Here is a 19,466-nt window from a genome sequence, read left to right as displayed (position 1 = left end):
GTTTTAAGATTATTCCTCTGCATTCCATTATCTTCTTTCTAAACTTCTTTTCCCTTTAATATTTTCTTTCTGTTCTTTTCTACTTTTCTTTCCGGTCTTTTCCTTTCATTTTCGCTCAGAATATTGTTAGGTGTACTTATTTCCTCCCAAGCCACGATGTTGGGACCCAAAATATTAATATTTCTTTAATCTTCGTAAATACATACTCCAATAACAAAAATACCACTGATACTACAAATGCCAACAGGAAAAACATTTTAAGTACTGTACTTTTATAATTTTATTGTCTTTTCCAACTATGTCTACACAGGATGAGTTATAGTTGAGTATTACAATTTCATACTGTTCATGTACAATTATTTACTCCATATATTTACAATCAATTTCTCTCACCCATCCAACACTCTTGTTATTACCATTACCACATGCTTGGCAAAACAGGATTTATAATTTACAAAACATAATGTTTAACCAAATGCTGCCTTAGCTCTTACATTTCATACACTTGCATCAAATTCATTAAGAAATTTATAACATTATAAAATAATGAAAGATTTAATGCTTAAAACACACAAGTCGGAAGTGATGTTGGTACTTGGTAGTACCTGAAAAAAAAAATGGACAACCCCCCCAAACCCATGAAAAATAGAACCGTTCGTGCCAGGCCAACATTATGATGAAGTCAAAGGCTTTTTTCTTGTTTCTTTTTCGCCGTTTATGTGTCAACACCGATAAAAAGTTTTTTATTGAATCTAGCATAGCTTTTAAAATATTTAAAATAACAATGACGACTGATTTATCCAGGTGTGGACAAAATAGACATTAGATCATTAGATTATATTCTTAAGTTTAACATTATTTCATAATTATTTATTTATCAAGAGAGTTTTGAATAATTCTTTATTTTTGCACTTACAATTAGATTCTATTCTTTATTAAAATTAATTGACATTAAATATTTATCTACAAAGATCAGTCTTTATTCTTGCACCATATATATTTGATGAACCAACGAATGACAATTGGCCAGACGCATATAAGGAAAGCGTGCACTGCCATTTGCTTTGGAGTCAGGTTACTAATGTATGATGTTGAACCTTTTCCATTCAGTGTGGCCTGCCAACGAATGGAAATATAAAAGGGTTACAATAAAAAAAAGGTTATTAAACACCAACTGAAAAGAGAAATGTAAGTACAGTACCTTTAAAACTATCGTTTGTTTTTTGTTTTATTCTTTGAGGTGGTGAGTGTGGATCATACATTAATAACACTTCAATTACAGAATTAGTAAAAAAAAACTTGGATAAATATAATATAAAGAACATATTGATAATAAATATTAAAGATTTATAATATTAAAGACTTTAAAACAGACATCTCCACCCAAAAATTGGGTTCTCAATGCGGAGTGTCTTAAAAACGTCCTTTTCTTAAAGAAAGCCTTTTATAAAAACATATAGATGTTAAACATTAAAGAAAGGAAAAAGAGAATGAGTGTTCAGATAACAAAATGGAAAAAATGGAATACTGGATAAATCTGGGTGATTTGATTTAACATGTACAGTAATAAATTATATCAAATAAAAGAATGATTAACTTACTTCCATATTTCTTTTCAAAAGATTTTCTAATAAAGTTATCCTGGAAATAATTTCAGCCATATCACGTTGGATGTTTTCTAAAACTAAAAGTATTTGTTGATTACTAGAACCCTTTGTTTCTCTACCACGGCCACACCTTCCTTCCACAACAGTACTAGATGAACACTCTGCCGACGTGACTTCTACTGCAAAACAAAGCCAATTTCATTTCACTACATAAAGTATAAGTTACTTACAAGAGTCAACATTATTATCAAAATAATGAATTTTGGGATATTTGTTGTACATAACATAGAATCGTTTCATAAATAAATACATGTGATAAATAAAAATTAAAAAAATGTTAAGTAAAAATAAAAAAATTAATTCAAAATATTGAATCCCATATTTCAACAAATTTCCTAAAAAAGTGGATGTGTCCCAAGGGAGGTACAAAACCCTTTTCTCAATGAATTTTAAATAAGAGAAATGCATTCAATTATATTTACCTTGTTTTAGTACTCGCTGAGTTGGTCTATAAGTAGCAATTAATGGATCCTTGGTCTGTAATGAAACACCATTATGCTCTTCATCAGATGCCTGTAAAAAGAAAATATGATATTTATATCATTCCTCCTGTCTTTACAATAATACTGTTTAAAGAAGAGAACTGTACTGTACTCAAGCAATAAGTCGTTCAATATTAATTGATATACGTTTGTGAATATTATTATTCATCCAGTTTTAAATAAATAGACAAGTATAGTCCAGTTAAAAAGATTAATTGTTTTATATTATATATTAATTGATATATTTGTATTTTATTCAAACATCCAGCAGTGTAAACTCTAATTACAGGATGAGCATAAATATATAAAAATATGATACAAAAATGTAATGTATTATAATTATTCTACCTCAATAATCAAATATAACTTCTTTAAATATGTAAAAAAAGGTATAAATCTTGATTATCAAAATTGGTATGGAAATAATGTTGAGATTAATGTGAAAATAACATCTCAAATAAGAAAATACAGATCAATTTTTAGAGCAACAACACCAAGACTTACTAATAATAGAGACAAAAACATATGATGATTCTTTATAATTAACTTGTTTTAAAGTATGACTGTTTTACAATCATCACTTTATTATTAGTTGATTAAAAGACGGACACAAGGATATGAAATGTATGGTTGTTAAAATAAGGTATGCTTTCTTACTTCAACCTGGTCGAAGGTATCACAGAAGTCGTCATTTTCACTATCACTTGTAATGTCACCTGTATAATACAAGACGGATACCAAGAAAGATAGATTAAAGAAAATATATTATAAAAAACAAGTTCTCGTAATCTCGAAAGCTTCAATGAAGACAGTATAATAGAGGCAGTAGAGTATATTGGTTCTAACAGCACAAAAAAAGATCTATTATTTAATCAGCCGAATCAGCCCACTCTGATTGGAGCTCAAAAAAAGATTTATTGATCAATGCCCACCCTTATCTGAGCTAAAAAACATAAGCTCAAAAAAACATCTATTAATTGATCAGCGCTCAGCCCGCCCTCATCTGAGCTAAAAAACTAAGCTCAAAAAAACATCTATTAATCGATCAGCCCTCAGCCCACCCTCATCAGAGCTAAAAAAAAAATCTATTAATCAATTAGCCGAGTGTTTCTAGAGCTCCTCATCAGAGCTAAAAATAACTATTATATAATTTGTTTTTCTTTAGATAACTTAACGAAAATAATAAGTACAATGGTGAATAGTTGATCCTTTGAAACTATTTTATAATTTGGTGTCAAGTTAACATAACCTATACCCCAAGCATGATATAAATGTAAGTTTTTATCATTAAAAAAGAATGAGAAAAAATTAACATATTTTTGTTAGTACAGTACCAGATCTTTTGGTTTGATAACTTAATTTGAAAATGCTTAAACATGTCTTCAGAAAAGCAAGTATATTTTGAGTGTGAACTTACCTATCTCAACAATTTGAGGCTCGGTATGACCTTTGCTATCACCCCTTTCATCACCTGTGGTAATGCATAAATCATCCTCCCTGCTATCACTTTTGCCATCACTTATATCGTCACCATTGCCTTCACCTGTGCTTTCACTTACGATGTCACCGCTGCCATCACCTGTGACATCACCTATGTTATCATCCCTGTTATCACTTGTGTTATCACCTATGGTATTTTCACCATTTATCCTTGTTGAAATTGCTTCAATAAATGGCATGATTGCAGATATAAATTGTGTTGATTCATCTGTTTCTGGTGCTTCATGTAATGTCTAAAAATTTAATTGATAAATTAATATTAACAAAAGGTTTCAATTGATTTTCATAAATTTATTTATTATTGAAAAGGGTAACACAGCAGTGTCACAGAAAATGCATAGGAAAACAGCATGGAAATCTGTGGTATAAAGGGATGCAGGGAAAAGGGGGGGGGATGGAGGTGGAAAATCAGTTCTTCCCCAGTTGATCATGCATTGAAAATGTTCAAAGCAAACAAGCATGCTCGGTTAGGTGAAAATTACTTCATATCACCTTATTTTGCAAGCTAGCATCCCCTCACTAAATCATCAAACTCCCACTTCACCTTCAAGGCCCCCACCCCCACCAATCATCACTCCCCCTTTTCAAAAATCCAAGATACGCCACTGATGGAAATGAAGAGTTGTAATAAATTTGGTCATGTAAATGCTACAAACCTTTGAAAATTGATCAATAGTAGCAGTCTGTGAATTAGCCAGTAAAGCCTGCAAGAAAGTACATAACTAGTAATAGTAGATGATTTTTAATTAAATTATAGGATGAAACTTTTCTGGTGATTTCCAGAACCCTGAGACTGGGAAGTTAGTATGTTTATTTAATTACTATGATTATGGTGGTGTCAATGATGATATCAATGTTAAGTGATAGGACATAATATTTCCTAATTTGTTGGTTCAATGTACCAATCTCTGCACTCTAATGCACCTCGATATATCCATAACTGAAAGATCCTGTCAAGTTTTAATGTAGAAGATGATGGTGATGAAGATGATAATGATTACTATGGTGTTCATAATGAAAATTTTGATATTGATGATGATGATAATAGTGTGATGTTACGATGAGGATATCATGGTGATAATTATGGTGATAATTGTGATGAATAATGATGATGATGTTAATATGATTCATAATATGATTGATGATTATCATGAAGTTCCCCCCTGGGTCTCCTCTATTACAAATTCCTGAATCCACCACTGAACGCAGACCACTAGAATTGTGCCAGTCACCTTAACAAACTCCTCAGTATATTGCACCATTGCTTCCTCCTTAGACAAGTCCCCAAATGACGACCAAGCTTCCCTGTTAGAAAAAAAAGTTCAACAAAAAAACTGAAAACTTCATTATCTCAACAGGATAAAATGTAAACAATAAGATAAAAAAAACCCCTGCATGATATAGTGCATTTCACTATATTTAGAAGGACTAAAAATGCTTAAAATTAGGCTTCGGAGGAAAAAAATGTTGATATGTCATACAACTAATTTTTTCTAAGACACAAAAAGCATATTTGATGAAAAGCTTGGGAACGGTTAATGAGATACAGATTTTTTTTATATTTAGAAACTGGGAAAAAGGTGGAAAAAGGAGTGGTTACACCTCTTTTCCCCCAGTTTAAAATTATTTAAAAATCTGTATCTCATTAACCATTCCCGAGATTTTCGTCACATATGCTTTTTGAGTCTTAGAAAAATCAGTTGTATAATATATGAAAAAATGTTTTTCCTCTGTAGCCTGTCATTAACTTCCAATCACAAATCCCTTTCGTATTTGTATTTTTCCCCACAAACATTGTGACATCCATGCCTCGAAAGGACATATCAAAACAGATAAAAAGTCAAAGAAAAGGACTACCATTTGCTTCTCTCAACTGGATAAAATATAGACGGCTTTTTGACACAACATCGTCCCATAGTTGCCTGTTTGTACAACCCGTAGAATGTACTCATCATCGCATACGACGGTTTGAAAGGCCCTTCAAGATAGAGAAAATGATTATTAATATTAATAATTTAGTAGTTCAGTTTTCAGTATGTTTTAATATTAACACATTTAAGGGAAAAATAAAGTACTATAAAGAAAAATTCATCACTTGTTGAAGAGGGGAAGTACAGGCACTCAAATAATGCACCCACCCAAACATGGGTCCGATCGACCATCTCAGGTCCGACAAAGCGAGTCCGACCGACCGAGTCTGACAGTTTATCACCGGCTAGGCCTAGGCTTTGCTAAATACATAGGCGAGTTCTAAGCTAATTTCAAGAAACTACCGTACAAGTATCATCAATATTCACATACCATTTTGGGGCATATTTTTCACTGTAGCAACAGCTAGTTCAAAAACACGTTTCGTCCTAATTAAATCATATTTTTGTGAGCTCCCTTCTCTATCATCAGTTGAATCTGCCATATCGAGGATCAAAACATTCTTCTTGGCCCCATGTATGAAACGCCAGTAGTGCATTCAACCGTAAAGTGATCATATGGCGATGCCGAAAATTGATGATGCGCTTTCGAAGATAGTTTTTAACGCATTGACCTTACACAAAGACGACATTGACCATCAGTGGCTGTTCGAGGAATTTTAAATAGAGGCGGCCCAGGAGTAGACTGTTACAGATGGAGGGTTCGAATCTCACTCCCATGGATGGTGCAGAGGTAGCAAAATGTGATTTTGTTATGTTATTCGGCACATGTACACACATGTAAACAAATCATGTTATGTGTTATGTGTAAATTATGGTGGTACCTGAAAAATTGCACTCTCCTATTAAATTTTAATTGTAATTTTCCCCTTTAGAATGAAATCTGAAAACAGTTCCCGGGAATTGTTATGTCCTTTCTTCCAGCCAAAACATTTGGCCTGGTTCAATTTCATCAGCGTTGCCCTACTTGTTTTTATCTGGGGGAATACAAACAAGTTAGGCTATCATAAAACTTAGTGGAAGGATAGTGTTTTAAGTTGGAAAGGGAAAAATGGGGGTAAAAAGTCAAGGTCACATAGTCAAATTTCTGGATTTTTTGGGGGGTATTCGGTATTCGGTGAAAGGGTGGAGCTATGCACTCTATGGAGTTACCACTATAGTATTCCTTCGGAGTTTTGTTTCACCATTCTGATTTTTATTTTTTACAGCACTTTGAGTTGATATTGCAAGTTTTATCAATCTTATCATTTATAATATTATCAGGAAATGTTTGCAACATGAATATCAGTTGCATCAGTTAGGGGCTGGTGTCTCACAAAATGATGTTTATAGTCTGGTATTTTAACGATAGTTACCTCCGCCAAGGAGGTTTTATTTATTCACTGCTGTCTGTCTATTAGCAAGATTACGCAAAAACTAATCAATGGATCATCATGAACTTGATCAGAACACGCACATATTACTGAGCTCCTTTCATTCTTTTCTACTTTATCATTTTTATTTTAAAATTTAATTACTGTACTCACAACACAAAGCTAAAAAAAAGAAAAGAAACAACGATGTACTGTATTGTAAAATTTAATTTATTGTATATAATATTTTGAAACATATCTATTATTACATTTAAAAGCAGTTTTGAACATAAATTAGGATAGTCTGAAGTCTTCTTGCTACTTTAAATAACTGGTGAGACTTTGAGCAGCAGTCGCTGACAGTTTGCCAACCTTCTCAGGGGTTGACCCTAAACCCTCAAATGTCCATTTGACACCTGTAAATATACAATTAATCAATTTTAATAATAAACAATTTTAACAATATAAACCATCACAATTTTTATCTAAATTAATATTACTGTATATATATTTATAAACACAATACAGTTAAACTTTCCTAAGTCAACATTGCCTAAGTCCGATCATATTTTACACACCAAATTAACGATCTGTATGTCAAATTTTATCTAAGTCAAACAATTTTTTAATGCCATTGCTAAACATAGTGGATTAAACAAATATCTACACACATATTTTTCTGAAATAAATAAAACTAAGGTAATCATAATTATGGTAGAACATTACCTGAATTCCATTTCTCTAACAACAATGCTGATAATCGATTTCTTCTTAGCATCTAAAGATAGAAAAGTAGGAGGAGGAAATTGATCTATGTATTCTTTCTAATCCAAATTTGATATCTTTTGTATGCTCTTGTTACAATTTAGAAAGATAGAATGCAAATTTTCCACTAAAATCTTTAGCTCAGTTCAGTTAGGATGGGATTATGTAGGTCATTTTGTTATTAGTAAAGCACCTAAACATGCTTTCTACTGTATGTTGGTCACCAAGAACTTGGAATAACATCCTTCACACATAATGGATATTTTGTGAAAGAGGTTTGGCGCAACGGGAACGGTCTGGTTCCCCAACCTCTAGGTCAGGGTTTCAATTCCTCACTGTGCATTTTGCTTGTGTCCTTTGAGCAAGGCACTTTATCTGCATTGCTTCTCTCCACCCAGGAGTGTAAGTGGGTACCTAAGGAGGTTTGAGTACAAAATGCACTGATATATTTCATGCAGCAAACTATGTAATTTCCCCCATAGGCATCATACCAATGAATGGGGTAATAATGTGGAAAAGTGCTCTGAGACTCAGACTTAGTTGTGTAGAGCGCTATATAAAAACCTAAATGTTATTATTACCTTAACACAAAATGCATAGTTCACTTATTTAAATTAATATTTTCTATACAAATTTCTATAAAATCATCATATTAGTATTAGTAAATGGACATTTCATATATATGAGTTTGACTTGAGTATAATAATAAACCTACATTTTATAAAACTCATATATTAATACTCTGAAATGTATGGCTCACTACATAATATGACATGATTGATAAAACTTGAGAAGATTTACCTGGTTGAAGAAAGTGTCTTGACCAACCACTGAATTTGTTAACCTTCTTAGTGCGAGGGATGACTGCTTAGACTGGGACCATACTCCCTCAACGGCTGGTACGTATATGGCACCCACTCCTATGCTAACTTTCAGCGCACCTCTATGAAGAAAATGTAGACAATACATAATAATACTTTATCTACCCACTAATATAGTCAACATGTGGTATAGTACAGTGGTGTATGAGTCTTCAAACGGGGAGGGGATAATGAATGAGGGGGGGAGATAATGAATGGGGAGAGATAATGAATTTGGGGGGGTCGAAAACAAGGTTTGGGGATGGATGGCTGAGGAAGGGGAACTTGCTCCTAAAATAAGGTGATTTTTATCTGTATGAGCATCGTTTCTTTCTTCTTTTTTTTTTTTGCTTCCAACATTTTCAAGGGGACTGAGGGAGCTGTTTCTCTTTCCCCCCCCCCCCGCCACCGCCAATGACTGGTAAAATGTTAGTGTACTGTGTAGTGTACTGGGCTCTCTGTATCTATATTTTGCCAGGATCCTGGAAGGTCGTCGATCCATTCTTACTTACCGGTAGGCTAATACTGTACTTTGGGCCCAGTGAGGAATCGGCACAGTAAGCCTAGGACCAGATCAACACAGGAAGGGCAGGCATGTCATCCCATGTGTAGCCTAGCCTAGCTAGGTCAGGCAGCTAGCTAGTCTAAGGTTAGGCCTAGGCTAACAGAGATAGCTACACATTACAACCATAGAGAAAATAGAACAACTTACAATCTAAGTCAAAGCGAGCTGTTTTATTTCAAAATACGAACCTTAATATATCATAATGAATGATGAAATACAATCAAATTCAAAACTAATATACCCACCTAAGCAACCCCAACACAGCCATATTACTGTTTTTATTGCGCTTTTTTTCTAAGGATGGAATTACGGAAACTTTATTATCTTTTGTGTCAGCTGAATTGTTGCAGCCCAAATGCATTGATTACTGTGCAATTTGGGCTACCGTAAAGACAATCAAAGGGACTATGGCACGCCGTATCTGCAACAACTTGATGATTACATAAATGCCTCAATGTCAAAAAGGGCCTTGAAAAATGTTTCAATAAGCTAAAAAAACGCCTCAGAAAATTAACTCAAACAATGTCTCGGAGTTTAATATTGTCTCAGATATTACAAAGAAAATTGTCTCGAAAATTAATTTCTCAACACGTTCCACAAAAATGTCTAAAAAGTGCCTCGATAACCCTCACGATGCTTAGAAATTGCTTCAAAATTGTCTTGAAAAAAAAAATACATTCAAAAATGCACCGTCAGTGCCCTTATGGGTACGTTATTTCATAGGCGCGCATAATGGACCTTTCCAGAGTGTCAATCAAACTTAAAAACTGAATCACAAAACGGCCAGGAATACCCACGTGTCTCACAAACACACGTGTTGCACCATAAACGCACGTGTTTGCGTATGTCTTTCCTTACTTATAATATGGTAAATTTTTCTATTTAGAAGCCTTGAATAGGCCCTGGGCTTCTTTTGACGACCCTTGGATGGCTTCTTTTAGAGATGGGCCTCTTTTCAATATGTGTTTTCTTTTCACGCTCCGTTGCAAACTAAAGAGGGGAAGGCTTCCTTTTAAAATGAAAGCTGTAAATTTTGGAATTTCTACTATACGACAATTTTCGTCTATGGCATGGAATTCGAAATTCTGCTTAATATTTTTAAATTGTAACCATGCTACAATAGTCAATAAAATAATATAGGCCTATTATTGATACTGACACGCTATCATAATACAGTAATCGATAACGTCAGTTTGAATGTAAAAGTACTGTCTCGAAATAAGCCCATATAGGCCTATATCTTGATTAGAGAAGCCCTGGGCTTCTTTTCCGATTACTTTTGCAAAGAGGGGGGCGGGGGGCTTTTTTCCGCGATGGGCTTATTCTCGAAATTCAGCAATGGCATTCCCCGCCATTTAGGAATCAAATTTCCTGTTTGGGGTTTATCGATTCATGGAAAAAAGAACACGTACAACTACTCATTTTTTTTATGTATGTATACACACATAAGGTTTACTACTGTAAGAATGAGAAAGTCTGCCTGACCATTTTCAAGAGGGGAAACCTTGGATTTTGAAGAACTTAAAAGTCCTTGAAAGACACATCAGAAGTCGTAAAAGCTCATTTCCCGCCATCTAGGATTCAATTTTTTTTTTCCTGGGGAGAACCACCCCCACCCTTTATTTATTTTTTTTTTGGAAACATTTTGATCCCCCCCCCCCCATGGACCCAGACCCGCCCCTGATTAATCTTATCAATCCCAAACGAAACACTGATATGTTTAAGTTAACTTAGTATAAAACATAGCCTATAGCCTACTCCAAACAAAGTGAGACTCCTATAGGCTCTAATATTGACTGTTTTTCATTGGCTAATTCTGTACTGCTTCTGGAATGTCTGTTTGTAATGTTTAAACATTCTTCATTCCTGATGATGATCTTATAAATATCCAAATATTGAATCACAATGACGAGTCTCATTTAATTTGGAGCATGTTTTATACTAAGTTAATAGGCCTATGTTATCATTTTTTCACTGTAGGTCTTTGATGTATTAAATTGTATTGTGATGCTTTTGATGTCCTAATTTTCTATTTAACTTTTATTGTATATGTATAATGAATACTTTTTTTGTGTAAATTTCTTATATCAAATTTTGTGTAGCGCCTGTGAACATTTTAAATGGATATTGTTTGCGCTTTATTAAATAAAGTTATTATTATTTAATTAATAATTAATTATATAAGCTCATCAAAGATTTTTATAATAGTTATTTTCCTACAAATTAAGTCAACCGTAACTCGAATAACAAATACAGCACTAAATTTATTTTTTAAAGGTTTTTTTTTAGAGCACATTCATGTCTTAGACTATTTTTGAAAGTTCAGAGAGTCTCGTTATCGTGTATTGCGCCATCAATAGTCATACGTTGAAACTCGCCTTGCTCGCGAGAGTGCCTACCTCTCTCGCGGAGACGATGAATCTATTTTCAGTCCCTGGAGAAGCAGACTAGGCTAGCCTGTATTCTGTTTGATAAGTATAGAAGAGTGTTGAGCTACCACAACAACAACAGGCAATGCAATAGCAAAACAATTTAGGATTTTTGAAAGATGGTTTTCGAATCCCTGGTTGTGGATTTGCTGAATCGCTTTTTAGGACCGTATGTGGAAAACTTAAATAAAAACAGTTTGAAACTTGGAATATGGAGTGGTAAGTATAGGCTAGCCTCTAGAGAATCTCTAGTCTAGGGTTGAAGTTAACTGAAGAAGGCTGGAGTGCTTGGTTGGATTTTCCCGTTCGAACGTCTTGTAGGTAGACGGGGTGTTGGATGAAAGTGAAATATATACCAGCCAGCAAGATTTGATGCATGCCGCACTTTCGATCACGTTCTACCATGGCTCACGAAATTATAGGCCTGGAATATCCTAGGCCTAACTTTGATTGAAACAATTTTAGACTATGTATATTAAATATTAATTATGAAAGAGAATTCAAGATATGCTATAGTATTAAACAGTACTGTTCTGTAATGTAGTGTATCTAGGTTTTAGAATAGAGAGGCTGATTAGGTAAGTAAAAAAGTCAGTGAATTTGTTTGGACCACAACAACTAACAATTCATACAATACATTCCAAGAAAGAAAGATATCAAGATTCAAGATTATTTTATTGTCCAAAATACGGAAATTTTGTTTGGGTGAACCATTTTAACACATACAGGTACAACAAAAATGTATACAAACATCAAAATTATCAAAAGACAAGAAAAGCAAAAAAAAAAAAAAAAAAAAATAATAATAATAATATATGGAAAAAAGATATGACCAACCAATACAATATACAGTAACTAAATATAGTTAAAAGGGACAGGTGATAAACATAAATTTAGATATTTGAGTTGTAGAATCTTATTGCAAAAGGTATGAATGAGTTGAGAAATCTGGAGGTACAGCAATTTAGCAGTCCTAATTTCTTTCCTGAGTATAGCCATTTAAATTAATTAAAAAGTGGGTGGTTTCTATTTCATATTTCTTCTAATATTGCGATAATTTTCTTATAAAATCTGTGGCAGCATAGGTCTTCAATAGAGATGTTTTATCAGTTAATTTACTAGCCCTAAAGTACACTTTGAATCTTAATATAATCTATCTTTCCTAAACTACTGAACCATATAATACAACCAAATAGTGACCTCTCTACAAACGATTTACAGAACAGACTAACGATAGGGTTATTTCATTAACAATTTTAAATCTTCTCAAAAAGTGAAGCTGTGAGTTTCCTTTAAGTCTAGTGATCTTGGCTTGCTCACTCCAATTTAACTTACTATCAATTGTAAGTGCTAGATATTTATGGATCACAATCTCAATTTCTTCATTGTTAATTTTTATAAACTAGTATTTTTTACATATTCCTAAGTAATTGCTTTGTAAGCACTATGCAGTCTATTCATACTATTTTCTATTATTTCATTCCATAAATATTAATAAGTAAAAACCAGCTGCATAAGAAATGTTCTAGAAAACCAGGACAAAACTAAGACAAGGATCTTCAGTTTATGACTGAGAATACTACAGAAAATACCTGGCCTAGAAGCTTCATATACAGTAGATGACAATTGAGCAAGATGTAAGGCACAGGCTTATTAAATGCCAGTCAAGATATTTGGTGCACTTAAATTTTCTCGGTCAGACAACAATGGACCCTCCTGTTGTCGGACGACATTTAAACTTGTAAACTAAAAATATTATTTTTCAGATCCAACCAAAAATTTGTGGGAGCACACTTACTAATTTGTCTAAAAAGCACAATTTTTATCATGCTAAAAATGTCCTTGCTGACCACCAGTAGTTTTACTCCAGACCTTCGAAAGGAAGCCCTACAAAGCAACCTCTTAGACCTTGTCAGATTTGTTGGACCTACGCCTAAGCCTACTTTTGCCAAATTTCTGGAGCTACCAATAACAATTATTTGTGAATTTTATTAAAGCTTTTTTGACTGTGTTTTAATTGCATGGCTCAAAATAAATTATACTTTTACCATTTACAAATTGATAAAGGCAGCAAATTGGAATCTAAAATTAAATAGGATAAATACAATTTTTACATTAAAATTAGGATTAAGAGCTGTCAGTTGATCCCAGTATTTGACCTGCAAAAGCGGATTAACATATTTTTATAAAGATTTTATTTTCTTGTGCAATTTTTTCTGCAAAGAAAACTAAAGTAGGTTAATGCTATCATCATTGAAATTATACTGCTTCATTGCATATAAACCCAGACAATTGTGATACTGGGATTAGCCTTCTCCACATACCTTTTCTTAAGTGAAGCCTTTGGCATTAATAATTGATAGCATGAAAGACAGGATGGAACCACAACCAAATTTCAATGAAGCCCAAAATGCTTTTTACAAAAAATGTACTGTAAACTTCGAAAAAAAGTTTGTTTAAAAAGATATCAGCATTGATTTTAATGTTATTATTTTCCTTTGAATCAATTGTTTATGTTCGATGTTGATTACTAAAAACTTTTAAAATGAACAACAATTAATGGCTATAACATTTATTGGTTGCATATTGTCATTTTATCACTTTATTAACCCAAGTCATTAGATCATCCGACTATGTTTCTAGGTGTAAGGGAAAGCATTTGTAGGGAATCTTGTATTTCTGCTTGTACCTACTATGCCGTAACCGTTTCATGATGAATCCAACTACGCTCCCTCGACGCTGTCTGCTAATTGATCTTGGCAGTCAAAATGGATCGTTATTAAAAATGATCCATTGCGTGCATGTCGTCGCATTGCGTTCTTTATAAAATCGCATCGAGCCACGCCCATCGGGCGAAAGTTTGTGCCCGGCTTAACATGTTTTCTTTCATTTATTCTAACTGCAGTGTAATCACATTATTTACAGATTTACAAAATGATAACAATTACAAAAATCATCAGAAAGATATTGGATTGATGTGATAAAACAATGAGCGAGTAAATTAGAATATGATTCAACTCCTGTTTGTGAAGAAGGAAATTGATATCTTGAATGTTCACATTGTCATTATTACATGGGCCTTAAAAATTTAGTGAAATTTAAAAATTATAATATTAAATCTGTACCTAATACGCACACAAAATATTACAATGAAATGCATGACTTAGGACTTAGGACTAAGGTCCTAAGTTTTTCTTATTTTGTAAACCGATGAATTAAAATTTTGGAATGTTTACAATGCAAAGCATGCATGGGTAATGTATTATATTAGTATTATTACATTGTCATAAAAAATTAATGACTATTTTAGAAATTAGAAAAAAATACTTTTTGAATTCAGTAGTACACAAAGACAAGACAATCAGTCATTTTGAATAATTGAGAGTTTTAACCAGTTTTTTTTTTCTCTTTTTCTGATGATGAACACAACAAACCTGTTCACTTATTTTAGTGCTTCATTGAACATTGCTCTATTCTTTTTTTAACAATTATTTTTCCATTACTAAAAATTTATACCATTAGATATGTTTTTACCATATTTTGTGAGGATCTATTACCTTTTAATTTTCATACAAAAGAAAAAGAGTCTACACAATTACAACCGATTAATCCTATTAACGATGCTGTGTGTTTACTTTATCAATGGTGTTACAGATTACAGCAAAATGAATAGTAATGGTGTTAGCACTTTCCGTTAACACATTCAAGTATGGGTTTACCCAGCTTGAACTTATTGAACCCTGGCACGTACATGTGAATATTGATAAATTTCTGAACCAGTATTCAGTGATTTTAAAAGTCAGGCTCTGTAGTTTAAAACAATTTTTGATATGTTGTATAACTGATTTTTCTATTAGACAGTACAAAAAGGGTGTTTGATGAAAAACTTGGCAATGGTATAATGAGATACCGATTTTTGAATATTTAAAAACTGGGTCAAAAAGGTGGAAAAAAGGGCTGGTTACGCCCCTTTTTGCATAGTTTTTTAAATATTAAAAAATCTGTATCATTTACCGTTTCCCAAGTTTTTAGTCAAACACCATTTTTGTGTCTTCACAGTCCTTCAACATATCAAAAATATTTTCTCCTCTGGAGCTTGGCTTTAAGTAAAAAACATTAAATTTACATTTCAGCCAATTTGCCTTTTTATCAATTTCGATAATTTATTACCTTCTCCCCATCCATCCATCTTCCAAGAGCTAAAGACATGTGGTACATAATTTTAAATGATAATATTACTTGTAAAGAAAAAAAAGATACTATAGACACAACATGTATGGTTTTACTATGGAACTTTCCATTAAGTAAAAAACATGACATGTGTTACAACTTTAAATGATAATATAACTTTATATAAGCAAAAAATAGTATTAAAACCATTTTATTTAATAAATTTATTTAATTTAAGCAATTTTAATTTATCAAGGATTGCTGCAGGAAAGTCTGTAAATCATTGAAAACTTAAATGTTTAATTGGAAGTTACAGCTTATTAATTTGATCCGTTGGCATGTTTACAGTAGTTTAATGTTTTTAAATGATTATTTATAGGTTCTTCCAGATTTTAATCTCATTAACAGATGTATAAATTATAGAACATGGCTGATTAGAAAGTCTGCTATGTTTTGACAGAAAAAAAATTTGCTTTTTAAAATTTCATTTCATATACTGTGTCTCAAAACCTTACAAATTACAGAAAGAAATGAAAGAAGAAAATTAGGTTTAGGTACATCCAAAAAGAACTTTGAAGTCATTTTCGAGTGGGGCTTCCACAAAGAATACCAGTACAATAAAAGTATATAATTCGAGAAATTCTCTTTTGTTTCTGAATATATCTAATACTAATATGTGATTCCAAATTATCTACTTAATATATTTATTCCTGGCATAACAAATTAATTTCAAAATATCATCTTTCACCAACAGACAGTCTTTTTGAAATTCTCTTTTATGATATTGTTGTTTTGTATTTTTGCTTGCCCTTGACAGAAAACAATGCTTTAAAAAAAAATAATGTAAGGCCACTTCGTGATAAAGAAAGAAATTATTGTATTATTAGTCTCATCGTTCTTTCTATGTAGAATTATTGTTTATGAGGCGACACAGTCCATACACTGTCTGACCTATGGCCCTCAGGTGTATACATTTCATTGACATTTATTAAACAGGAGATTAATGTGTACAGAAGCATATTTAATCACAATGAAGTTTAAAATAATAGTAGTATTATTGTGTCTAAGTTACATAGTGAATACAGTAAATAATATTACTGAAATACCCTGCTAATTGCATAAAAAGATGTGGATTGTTAATTAATCTGCAGCACTTGAACTGTTGTACCACTTATTGCCTCTGTAAGACTGTAGATTCTCTTCCTAGTAGGTCTACTAATACTGTAAGTACCACAGTGATGCTTTCTCAGTACTGTTTTGTGCTTTTAAGTGGTTGTGATGACATTTAAGTATACTTGACATTTTGGAAGGAAGATAACTCCAATGAGATGTCTTCAACATTCTTCTTAACATGTTCACTTTTTTTTTCTTTTCGAAAATGTAATATTATTATTGTTGAAATTGACCATTCTCTATAGAGAACATACTGTAGGCCATCTTTGACTATAGTCATCCCAATAGTATTTATGTATCAGTATTTATTTTAATTAAATAATTTTTATTATTAATATTACTATATTAGATTAATATTGGATTACAATCAAACTATCCATACAAATACAATGTTTCTGCCCTTCTATCTCTTAAATAGGTAGTCAACATTATGCCAAACATAGCTTCTTTTTAAGAAAGTATAATACATACTCCAAGTATTGAAATACATGTCATCGTGTTGGGATTCAATATTTCGACATTAATTATGTCATCATCAGGAATGAAAAAATTATCCATATTAGCAAGCTTATATGCACTAGCTTCTTTTTAGTATTACCCTTCAGGTAGGCCTTTCATTGCCCTGCTTATCTAAGTGCATGCAAATGATTGGCAATAATAATGCATAATGATACTGTTTACCTTATGCAGTCCTTTCCACAAGACAAACATACACAAGATCCTTGTAATAATTATAATAAAAGTCCATTATGCAGTTAAGAAAGTTGTTTTTGGCCGTGAGAAAGAATCCTGGTGTTTCGACAGGATTTGAACCTATTATTTAAGCCTTTTTAATGTCACTTTAAAAAAAAAAAAGTAACAATTAAACCTTTGAATGTAAAATGATTATTGTTATTGTTTGACTGACTTTTGAAATTTTTGGAATAAAGATACCAAGATAAATATGAATAAATAAATCCTTTAATTGAAAGGCAAGTACTTCAACTGTCAAGTCTTACAGCTTTTCCTCTCCATACCATGCCCTTGGCTTGCTCAGTATTTTTAGCTCCAATGAGGAGTTCCAAGAGTAACCCTGCAAATTGTGTACTTTTTTGCTGATTAAGTATGCTTTTTAACTGATTGTCTGCTTTTTTCACGGATGAGTGCATTTCAGCAAGTTCTGTACATTACTGCCATTACCAATTTTATACCCGTTGTACGGATGGCGCGGTTGGTTTAACCGTGCCATTCATATGACGGTTCCATGTGATGGGTGTAAGGAACCAAAGGCTGTGAGTTTGAATCACGTCTTGGCACTCAATTTTTTTCCCCCCGATTTTAAGACTTTTTAATTTTGTACAAATTATTTAATCTTTTAGTTGCAAAAATTCTCTGTTGTGAAGAGCTCTAGAAACATTTGGGTGATTGATTGTATGATTGATTAATATATATCTTTTTTGTATGGGCGGCCGTTAGGGCCAACACACTCTACTGCCCCCATAGAAGCTTTCACAATTACAAGAACTTGTTTCCTTCAGTGTATTACACCTCAGATATCTTGTGTTCAGTATATTGCCCTGTATGTATCCTGGGGTTGCTATGAGTGCGTACGCACTCCCGAAATCATGAAAAGTCTGGATTTTTAAGATAGTCGCGTTAATAATATACTTAATTTCATTGTTTTTATTTTCTGTAATAAATATTAAATTTGTGTTTTTTACATCTTTATATTTCAACCAACATTCTATCGTTGGGTCAGTTTTTTGGCATTAAATTTGCCATGTATTAAGAATTGATTCAACCATCTCTGCCTCCCTGACCACAGTAATAGTCCATCTTTGCACACACTGTACCTCCATTGGCAATCTTGGATATAGCTCAGTGCTGAATCTTCATGTCCCTCAGTTTTTTTCTCTGTATATTACCTTCCAGTATACTCCTCAGATTGAAAGGTGTTCCCCTCATTACTGTCAATTTCCTATTCTCAGTGTGTGTCCCTCAGTATCCTTTTCTCAGAATCTTGCATGAATTTATAAAATGCCATTTCGTTTAATTTACGATAATAATATCCAAAAATTAAATTGTTCTAAAAACTATTAATTACGAATTATTATTTTTAATTATTATCGTTAGCTTATAAATTACCTTAAAGAGATAAAATCTGCTAAAAATAATATCAAAAATCAAATAGGCGTAGTCGCTTGTCATTTTTAGAGGTGAATAGTTGAATAGGCTAAAAGCTAAACAGATTGTTATTAAGTTAATAGAACGGGATGACGATGGTAGCTCATCATTATTGAAATTGGATTAATATCCTTGATGGCCTTCAATTACTGTGACCATGGACTCAACATATATTGGGACTTTTTATTTTTAATCTAATTTTGCATGCATCGTTGAATTTATCTTTCCTGTATAAAAAATCATCCTGTAACACATAATTAAAGAGTTAAATATTATTCTAAATATTATTCTTTTCATTTCTTAAATACATTTTTTTATGGGTCTGAGATATGCATGTAGCCAATGGTGGTGCTAGCGGGGGAAAAGGGGCATTTTTTCCCCGGATAATTTTCTTGCCCCCCCCCCCCCCCCT

General features: G+C 32.6%; 3 protein-coding genes across 4 annotated transcripts in view; 1 reads left to right on the top strand and 2 right to left on the bottom strand.

Annotated features, from left to right (window-relative positions):
- Positions 1-255: 255 nt before the first annotated feature.
- LOC117125036 (acyl-CoA-binding domain-containing protein 5-like) lies at positions 256-6,112 on the bottom strand. 2 transcript variants are annotated; one of them, XM_033271396.1, is made up of 9 exons: positions 5,951-6,112; positions 5,507-5,627; positions 4,882-4,954; positions 4,306-4,353; positions 3,567-3,882; positions 2,807-2,865; positions 2,090-2,180; positions 1,602-1,786; positions 256-1,116 (listed from the first exon to the last, which is right to left on the bottom strand). In XM_033271396.1, the coding sequence occupies exons 1-9, from the start codon at positions 6,060-6,062 to the stop codon at positions 973-975; spliced, it is 1,149 nt and encodes a 382-aa protein (XP_033127287.1). In that variant the 5' UTR covers positions 6,063-6,112; the 3' UTR covers positions 256-972. The 2 variants fall into 2 exon arrangements, with proteins under 2 accessions (XP_033127287.1, XP_033127288.1); XM_033271397.1 differs by having other exon boundaries at positions 1,602-1,783.
- A 1,027-nt stretch (positions 6,113-7,139) lies between these two features.
- Positions 7,140-9,518, bottom strand: LOC117125037. Its single transcript, XM_033271398.1, has 4 exons — positions 9,365-9,518; positions 8,496-8,637; positions 7,656-7,707; positions 7,140-7,345 (listed from the first exon to the last, which is right to left on the bottom strand). Exons 1-4 carry the CDS (start codon positions 9,478-9,480, stop codon positions 7,248-7,250), a joined length of 408 nt encoding a protein of 135 aa, XP_033127289.1. The 5' UTR covers positions 9,481-9,518; the 3' UTR covers positions 7,140-7,247.
- Positions 9,519-11,546: 2,028 nt separating this feature from the next.
- LOC117125134 (vacuolar protein sorting-associated protein 13A-like) overlaps positions 11,547-19,466 on the top strand; it is an 89,413-nt gene continuing 81,493 nt past the window's right edge. The window contains exon 1 of the mRNA XM_033271534.1: positions 11,547-11,767. Within this exon, the coding sequence (XP_033127425.1) occupies positions 11,668-11,767 (100 nt within the window). The 5' untranslated portion in view covers positions 11,547-11,667. The remainder of the gene's footprint in view (positions 11,768-19,466) is intronic.

Source organism: Anneissia japonica, unplaced genomic scaffold, assembly GCF_011630105.1.
Source record: "Anneissia japonica isolate Jap-2015-1 unplaced genomic scaffold, ASM1163010v1 scaffold9_len2422644_cov172, whole genome shotgun sequence".
In the NCBI taxonomy this organism is placed as follows: Eukaryota; Metazoa; Echinodermata; class Crinoidea; order Comatulida; family Comatulidae; genus Anneissia; species Anneissia japonica.
The sequence above is the reverse complement of the archived record's forward strand: the minus strand, read 5'-3'. Positions and strand labels throughout refer to the sequence as shown.